Below are 8,822 nucleotides of genomic sequence, written 5' to 3'. Positions count from 1 at the left end.
TGTTAGGATTTAGAAGACAGTTGAGGCTTAAGTCTGTTAGAGCATTGCAGACAGTGTTAGGAGTTAGAATGACAGTTGAGGCTTGAGTCTGTTAGAATACAGAAACCAGTTAAGAGTTAGAATGGCAGTTGAGACTTGAGTCTGTTAGAGTACAGAAGCCAGTATTAGGATTAAGAAGACAGTTGAGGCTTGAGTCTGTTAAAGTACAGCAGCCAGTGTGAGGAGTTAGAATGAAAAATTGAGGCTTGAGTCTGTTAGAATACAGAAACCAGTTAAGAGTTAGAATGGCAGTTGAGGCTTGAGTCTGTTAGAGTACAGAAGCCAGTATTAGGATTAAGAAGACAGTTGAGGCTTGAGTCCTTTGGAACTAGACTGTTATGAAAAAGGACTTTACAGATCAATATCGTTTAAGGAGACTGAAATGGGGGCGCCTCCTGGGGGCGGGGCCAAGGCGGGGCGGGGAGGGGGCGGGGCCAGGGCCAGGTGGGCTGCTTCCCGGCCCCGCCTTCCCTCGCCTCTCGGGGGCTCTCCTTCCGGGCGGGGCTTCTGGGCAGCGCCTCTCCTCCTCCTCCTCCTCCCCCTCCTCCTCCTGACGCGTGTTTTCGTCTTGTCTGGAGCGGGAGCGGCGGGGGGCTTCCTCTCCTTTCCTCCCCCCCTCCTCCTGCGGGATCCTGGGGGTCCCCATGCCCGCCCCTCCCCCTCCTCCCTCCCCCGCCGGACATGGGCCTTTGCGTCACCAAAGGTGAGCCCCCCTCCCCCCTCCCCTCCCTCCCCCTCCCCTTCGCAGGAGAAATCGCAGGTCGGCCTCCCTCCCCTGCCTTGCCTTTTCCTGCCTTGCCTGCCTTCCTTCCTTCCTTCCTTCCTTCCTTCCTTCCCTTCCTTCCTTCCTTCCTTCCTTCTCTTCTTCCCCTTACCTTCTCTTTCCATTCTTCCTTCCTCTTTTGCTTCCCCTTCCCTTCCTTGCCTTTTTTCTCCTTTCCATGCCTTTCCTTTCCTTGACTTTTCTTTTCCTTCCTCCCTTCCTTCCCTTCTTCCCTTATCTTCTGTCTTTCCTTCCTTCCTTCCTTCCTCCCTTCCTTTCTATGCCTTTCCTTCCTTCTTCCCTTTCCTTCTACACCCTATCTTCTGTCTTTCATCCATCCTTCCTCCTTCCCTTCCCTTTCCTGCCTTGCCTTTCCTTCCTTCCTCCCTTTCCTTCCTTCCCCCTATCTTCTGTCCTTCCTTCCTTCTACCTTCCCTCACTTTCCTTTCCTTTCCTTCCCTCCTTCCCCTTGTCTTCTGTCCTTCCTCCCTCACTTCCTTCCTTCCTTCCTCCCTTTCCTTTCCTTCCTTCCCTCCTTCCCCTTGCCTTCTGTCCTTCCTTCCTTCCTTCCTTCTTTTCTTCTTTCCTTCCTTCCCTTCTTCCTCTTTTCCTCCCTCCCTCCCTCCCTTCCTCCATCCCTCCCTTCCTTCCTCCCTTCCTTCCTCCCACCCTTCCTTCCTTCCTTCCTTCTTTCCTCCCTTTCCTCCCTTTCCTTTCCTTCCTTCCTTCCCTCCTTCCCCTTATCCTCTGTCCTTCCTTCCTTCTACTTCCTTTCCCTCCCTTCCTTCTTTCCTCCCTTTCCTTTCCTTCCTTCCCCTCCTTCCCCTTATTTTTCTGCCTTCCTTCCTTCTACCTTTCCTTTCTTTCCTTCCCTTCTTCCTCTTCTGTCTTTCCTTCCTTCCTTCCTTCTTCCTTCCTTCCTTCCTCCTTCCTTCCTTCCTTCCTTCTTTCCTCCCTTTCCTCCCTTTCCTTCCTTCCTTCCCTCCTTCCCCTTATTTCTGGCCTTCCTTCCTTCTACCTTTCCTTTCTTTCCTTCCTTCTTCCTCTTCTGTCTTTCCTTCCTTCCTTCCTTCCTTCCTTCCTTCCTTCCTTCCTTCCTTCCTTCCTTCCTTCTTTCCTTCCTTTCCTCCCTTTCCTCCCTTTCCTTTCCTTCCTTCCTTCCCTCCTTCCCCTTATCCTCTGTCCTTCCTTCCTTCCTTCCTTCCTTCCTTCCTTCCTTCCTTCCTTCCTTCCTTCCTTCTTTCCTTCCTTTCCTCCCTTTCCTTTCCTTCCTTCCTTCCCTCCTTCCCCTTATCTTCTAGCCTTCCTTGCTTCTACCTTTCCTTTCTTTCCTTCCCTTCTTCCTCTTGTCTTTGTTCCCTCCCTCACTCTCTTTCTTCCTCCCTTTCCTTTCCTTCCTTCCCTCCTTCCCCTTGCCTTCTGTCCTTCCTTCCTTCCTTCCTTCTTTTCTTCTTCCTTCCTTCCCTTCCTTCCTCTTTTCCTCCCTCCCTCCCTCCCTTCCTTCCTTCCTTCCTTCCTTCTTTCCTCCCTTTCCTCCCTTTCCTTTCCTTCCTTCCTTCCCTCCTTCCCCTTATCCTCTGTCCTTCCTTCCCTTCTACCTTCCTTTCCCTCCCTTCCTTCTTCCTCCCTTTCCTTCCTTCCTTCCCTCCTTCCCCTTATTTTCTGGCCTTCCTTCCTTCTACCTTTCCTTTCTTTCCTTCCCTTCTTCCTCTTCTGTCTTTCCTTCCTTCCTTCCTTCCTTCCTTCCTTCCTTCCTTCCTTCTTTCCTTCCTTTCCTCCCTTTCCTCCCTTTCCTTCCTTCCTTCCTTCCCTCCTTCCCTTATCCTCTGTCCTTCCTTCCTTCCTTCCTTCCTTCCTTCCTTCCTTCCTTCCTTCCTTCTTTCCTTCCTTTCCTCCCTTTCCTCCCTTTCCTTTCCTTCCTTCCTTCCCTCCTTCCCCTTATCTTCTAGCCTTCCTTGCTTCTACCTTTCCTTTCTTTCCTTCCCTTCTTCCTCTTGTCTTTCTTCCCTCCCTCACTCGCTTTCTTCCTCCCTTTCCTTTCCTTCCTTCCCTCCTTCCCCTTGCCTTCTGTCCTTCCTTCCTTCCTTCCTTCTTTTCTTCTTTCCTTCCTTCCCTTCTTCCTCTTTTCCTCCCTCCCTCCCTCCCTCCCTCCCTTCCTTCCTTCCTTCCTTCCTTCCTTCTTTCCTCCCTTTCCTCCCTTTCCTTTCCTTCCTTCCTTCCCTCCTTCCCCTTATCCTCTGTCCTTCCTTCCTTCTACCTTCCTTCCTTCTACCTTCCTTTCCCTCCCTTCCTTCTTTCCTCCCTTTCCTTTCCTTCCTTCCCTCCTTCCCCTTATTTTCTGGCCTTCCTTCCTTCTACCTTTCCTTTCTTTCCTTCCCTTCTTCCTCTTCTGTCTTTCCTTCCTTCCTTCCTTCCTTCCTTCCTTCCTTCCTTCCTTCCTTCCTTCCTTCCTTTCCTCCCTTTCCTTTCCTTCCTTCCTTCCCTCCTTCCCCTTATCTTCTGGCCTTCCTTCCTTCTACCTTTCCTTTCTTTCCTTCCCTTCTTCCTCTTCTGTCTTTCCTTCCTTCCTTCCTTCCTTCCTTCCTTCCTTCCTTCCTTCCTTCCTTCCTTCCTTCCTTCTTTCCTTCCTTTCCTCCCTTTCCTTTCCTTCCTTCCTTCCCTCCTTCCCCTTATCTTCTGGCCTTCCTTCCTTCTACCTTTCCTTTCTTTCCTTCCCTTCTTCCTCTTCTGTCTTTCCTTCCTTCCTTCCTTCCTTCCTTCCTTCCTTCCTTCCTTCCTTCCTTCTTTCCTTCCTTTCCTCCCTTTCCTTTCCTTCCTTCCTTCCCTCCTTCCCCTTATCTTCTAGCCTTCCTTGCTTCTACCTTTCCTTTCTTCCCTTCCCTTCTTCCTCTTGTCTTTCTTCCCTCCCTCACTCGCTTTCTTCCTCCCTTTCCTTTCCTTCCCTCCTTCCCCTTGTCTTCTGTCCTTCCTCCCTCACTTCCTTCCTTCCTTCCTCCCTTTCCTTTCCTTCCTTCCCTCCTTCCCCTTGCCTTCTGTCCTTCCTTCCTTCCTTCTTTTCTTCTTTCCTTCCTTCCCTTCTTCCTCTTTTCCTCCCTCCCTCCCTTCCTTCCTCCCTTCCTTCCTCCCTCCCTTCCTTCCTTCCTTCCTTCTTTCCTCCCTTTCCTCCCTTTCCTTTCCTTCCTTCCTTCCCTCCTTCCCCTTATCTTCTGGCCTTCCTTCCTTCTACCTTTCCTTTCTTTCCTTCCCTTCTTCCTCTTCTGTCTTTCCTTCCTTCCTTCCTTCCTTCCTTCCTTCCTTCCTTCCTTCCTTCCTTCCTTCTTTCCTTCCTTTCCTCCCTTTCCTTTCCTTCCTTCCTTCCTTCCTTCCTTCCTTCCTTCCTTCCTTCTTTCTTTTCTTCTTTCCTTCCTTCCCTTCTTCCTCTTTTCCTCCCTCCCTCCCTCCCTTCCCTTTCCCTTCCTTCCTTCCTCCCCTCTTCCCTCCCTTCCTTCCTCCATCCCTCTCTTCCTTCCTTCCTTCCTCCCTCCCTCCCTCCCTCCCTCCCTCCCTCCCTTCCTTCCTTCCTTCCTTCCTTCCTTCCTTCCTTCCTTCCTTCCTTCCTCCTTTCCTTCTTTTCTTCCTTCTTTCCTTCCTTCCTTCCTTCCTCCTTGCCTTCTGTCCTTCCTTCCTTCCTTCCTTCCTTCCTTCCTTCTTTTCTTCTTTCCTTCCTTCCCTTCTTCCTCTTTTCCTCCCTCCCTCCCTCCCTTCCTTCCTTCCTTCCTTCAAGGGCCACCCTTCCTGGGCGGTGGAGGGAGGAGGAAGGAGGGGGCGAGGGTCCTGTGTGTATTGGGGAGGGGTTTCCGTGGGGCCCACGTTCATTCCGGGGGAGCCCCAGGGTGACCTTGAGCCCAGCCTTTCTCTCCTGGGCTGTCGGGAAAGTCGAGGAAGGAGAAATGCCGGCCGGCCGGCCGGGTGGAGGGGGCTGAGTGGTGTCCGGGGTGGAGCACCACCCTGTTGATCTCCAAGGAAGGAGGGAGACGATGATGGCGCCCCTGGCCGCAGGTGGCCGGACGGGATGACGGGATGACGGGGTGTCTGGGTCACCATGCACGTGTGTGAATGGAAGCCTCCTGAGATATCTGTTGGGGACCCGGTGGCTGTTCTGCTCCTCGGGGAAGGGTCTCTTGCAGCTCAGAAGAACGGGCAGGCGGAGGAGCTTGGGTCCAGCGCAGGACCACTGCAACTGAGGCGTGCTCTTCTCTCCTTCTTCTCTTCTCACAGACTTCTTCACCATCGCCCATAAGGAGCAGCCCCCGGACCCCCCTTCCTCGGCCCCTCAGGAAGAAAGCCCCCACAAGGTCCGTGGAAAAGGGACGTGGGGTGGATGTGAGGCGTCCTGGTGGGGCCGGGACCCACTCCGTTCCTTTGGGGGGGGGAGCAGTGCACCCCTTCATTGCCCTGAATGGTTCTCAACCTGTGGGTGGGTCCCCACATGTTTTGCCCGACAGCTCCCAGAAATCTGTCCGGGCCGGGCTTAACAAGCTGCAGAAAATCAAGCCCGGGTCGGGTTGAGCACCCACCTTCAGCCCCAGCTCCCTGCCCACCTAACAGATCAAAAACAGAAACGTGAGTAGATAAATAGGTACCGCTTTGAGCAGGGAGGTAATAAGGACATGACAACATGACAAAATTAATCTATGTTAATTTTATCAATATTTGTATGTATGTATTTTTATCCTTTACAATTTTATCTTGTAAATCACCTAGAGCATCGTGGATGGAAGGCGATTAATAAGTAATTAAATGATGATGATGATGATGATGATGATGATGATGATGATTGGGAGGATGTCTAAGGAGGACACAGTTCCTCGGCATGGAAGGTGGAGTGACAGCCGGCCAGTTTACCAGCTTTTAGGATAATAATAATATTAATAACTAGCTGTGCCCGGCCACGTGTTGCTGTGGCTTATGGTCAGAGTGATTTATTGCAGCGGGCTACTCGCCAGCCTGTGCCACAGCCCGGCCCACAGTATCTGCTTTGAACTGGATTAGCAGCAAGCCTATTCCATTGTATTCTAGCTCACCAAAAAAGGATTCCCATAAGAAGAAAACAGCCAGGCTTTGAGACTGCAAGGCTGTTCACTGCTATTCCACCTGGCCAACAAAGGATTCCTATAAGCCATAGCAATACGTGACCGGGCACAGCTAGTTATTAATATTATTATTATCCTAAAAGCTGGTAAACTGGCCATCTGGCACTCCACCTTCCATGCCGAGGAACTGTGTCCGCCTTAGACATCCCCCCAGTCGATCGTTGGCATGTCCTTATTACCTTCCTGCTCAAAGCGGTACCTATTTATCTACTCACGTTTCTGTTTGCGATCTGCTAGGTGGGCAGGGAGCTGGGGCTGAAGGCGGGTGCTCAACCCAACCCGGGCTTGATTTTCTGCAGCTTGTTAAGCCCGGCCCTGACAGATTTCTGGGGACCCACAGGTTGAGAACCACTGTCCTAAGCAGAGAACACAAAAGCGGGACCTCTTGAGCCCTCTCTCCATTTCCTCCCCTTAGAAGCGCCTCCAGGCCTTGGAGGGCGGCAGCAGCGGTACTCTCTCCGGCCCCAACCTCGCCTCCTCCACCTCCTCCTCCTCGGGCCACGGCTATAATGTGACGGCTCTGGCGACTTCTTCCCTGGTGGGTAGGTACATGCCAACTCCCGGCTGTCTGCTCTGCTGCCTGACTCCTCTGTCACAGGAGGCTGGTTGTGTATTTTATTCTGGGGCAGGGCTTGTTAGGATCTTTCTGTTAGGGAAAACTACCCAAAAATACAGCAGAGCAGCCAAAATATTAAAACAAGATACTTACGGTTGAGCATTCAGCTTCTACCTAAGAAGGACACATTTTGCCCACTCTCCTGGCAAAATGTAGCTATTTAGATATTTGTTATTTTTGCCTGCTTACCTTCCTTAGATGCTAGCTTAGAGAGCTAGTTAGCTCTAAGAACTTTTTCTATCCACAATGGATTCTGTTTTACCTCAATAAATTTTAAGGAGACTTTGCAATCCTTTGCCATCCTAAGAAACAAAGGCATCTCCAACCTCACCACATGTAAGTTTCTGCTGCTTATGAATCGTGGTTCTGCCACTCTGCTGTATTTTTGAAGAATCACCCCCGAAAGAGGGTTATTTTTTTTTAAGTCTAACCGCTCATAGATTCCCAACAATTATCCAGCTGTGCTAAAGCCCGACCCTTTTGGATACTTATGGTGGAGCATGCAGCTCACAACAAGCAGAGTGTGAAGTGCCATGTGGCACTAATCACTGGTGTTTTCGAACTGCTTAGGTGGACAATGATCTAGGCTGAAGGTCGGGTGCTCACCCCGACCCGGGCTTGAACTGCCAGCCTTTCAGTTGGTAAAGATCTATTGCTGCTAATGATTAGCTAGCTGTGCTAAGCCTGGCCCTTTTGGATACTTATGGTTGAGCATGCAGCTCACAACAAGCAGAGTGTGAAGTGCCATGTGGCACTAATCACTGGTGTTTTCGAACTGCTTAGGTGGACAATGGGCTGGGCTGAAGGTCGAGTGCTCACCCTGACCCGGCTCAAACTGCCAACCTTTCCGTTGGTAAAGATTTATTGCTGCTGGTGATTAGCCTTTTGGATACTTATAGTTGAGCATTCAGCTCACAACAAGCAGAGTGTGAAGTGCCATGTGGCACTAATCACTGGTGTTTTCGAACTGCTTAGGTGGACAATGATCTGGGCTGAAGGTCGGGTGCTCACCCCAACCCGGGCTCGAACTGCCAACCTTTCAGTTGGTAAAGATCTATTGCTGCTGGTAATTAGCCAGCTGTGCTAAAGCCTGATCCTTTTGGATACTAATGGTTGAGCATGAAGCTCACAGCAAGCAGAGTGTGAAGTGCCATGTGGCACTAATCACGTGTGTTTTCGAACTGCTTAGGTGGACAATGAGCTGGGCTGAAGGTCAGGTGCTCACCCCGACCCGGGCTCGAACTGCCAACCTTTCAGTTGGTAAAGATCTATTGCTGCTGGTGATTAACCAGCTGTGCTAAAGCCTGACCTTTTTGGATCCTTATGGTTGAGCATTCAGCTCACAACAAGCAGAGTGTGAAGTGCCATGTGGCACTAATCACTGGTGTTTTCGAACTGCTTAGGTGGACAATGAGCTGGGCTGAAGGTCAGGTGCTCACCCCGACCCGGGCTCAAACTGCCAACCTTTCAGTTGGTAAAGATCTATTGCTGCTGGTGATTAACCAGCTGTGCTAAAGCCTGACCCTTTTGGATCCTTATGGTTGAGCATTCAGCTCACAACAAGCAGAGTGTGAAGTGCCATGTGGCACTAATCACGTGTGTTTTCGAACTGCTTAGGTGGACAATGAGCTGGGCTGAAGGTCGGGTGCTCACCCCGACCCAGGCTCGAACTGCCAGCCTGTCAGTTGGTAAAGATCTATTGCTGCTGGTGATTAGCAGCTGTGCTAAAGCCCGACCCTTTTGGATACTTATGGTTGAGCATGCAGCTCACAGCAAGCAGAGTGTGAAGTGTGATATGTCTGTAAAGAATTTAGAGTTTAGGAAGCAATGATCCAAAGTTCTATCTTTAAAGATTACACAAAGTTTTTTACAAAAAAAAAAAACTCCTCCCAGGCCTCGTCCAGACCATCAAGGACCACATCACCAAGCCCACCGCCATGGCCCAGGGCCGCGTGGCCCACCTCATCGAGTGGAAGGGGTGGAGTGCCCCCCGGGTGGAAAGGGAAGCCCCCCTGACAGACGAGGAGCTCTACGCAGACCTGAGCGATGAGCTCAAGGAGGCCCGCTTCGCTGCTGGTGAGTCTGGGCATCTTGAAGGAGTGGTTCTCTGTTGGAGATAGCAACCATCTCAAGCCTCCTCTATCCAATGTTTTCTCTGTTTATAATGTGTCCTTTATTCCCTAAAGTGTAGGTCTTCTTTGGTTTGCAGTTTTCTATGTACGTGAGGCAGTGGGAGGGGCTGCAGACCATGTGACTGGTTCAGTAACTGTTC

General features: G+C 51.1%; 1 protein-coding gene across 3 annotated transcripts in view; it reads left to right on the top strand.

Annotated features, from left to right (window-relative positions):
* The first annotated feature begins 496 nt into the window (after positions 1-496).
* Positions 497-8,822, top strand: part of fam131c (family with sequence similarity 131 member C) — a 14,048-nt gene continuing 5,722 nt past the window's right edge. Inside the window, exons 1-4 of one of the 3 annotated variants that reach the window (XM_062965576.1) lie at positions 497-742; positions 5,060-5,136; positions 6,350-6,476; positions 8,444-8,626. In XM_062965576.1, coding sequence (XP_062821646.1) covers positions 721-742; positions 5,060-5,136; positions 6,350-6,476; positions 8,444-8,626 — 409 coding nt within the window. In that variant the 5' untranslated portion in view covers positions 497-720. Of the gene's footprint in view, positions 743-4,679; positions 4,890-5,059; positions 5,137-6,349; positions 6,477-8,443; positions 8,627-8,822 lie in introns of those variants that run through there. The other 2 variants (XM_062965577.1, XM_062965575.1) reach the window with 2 other exon arrangements.

The sequence above is a fragment of the Anolis carolinensis genome, unplaced genomic scaffold, assembly GCF_035594765.1.
Source record: "Anolis carolinensis isolate JA03-04 unplaced genomic scaffold, rAnoCar3.1.pri scaffold_15, whole genome shotgun sequence".
Taxonomy (NCBI): Eukaryota; Metazoa; Chordata; class Lepidosauria; order Squamata; family Dactyloidae; genus Anolis; species Anolis carolinensis.
The sequence above is the reverse complement of the archived record's forward strand: the minus strand, read 5'-3'. Positions and strand labels throughout refer to the sequence as shown.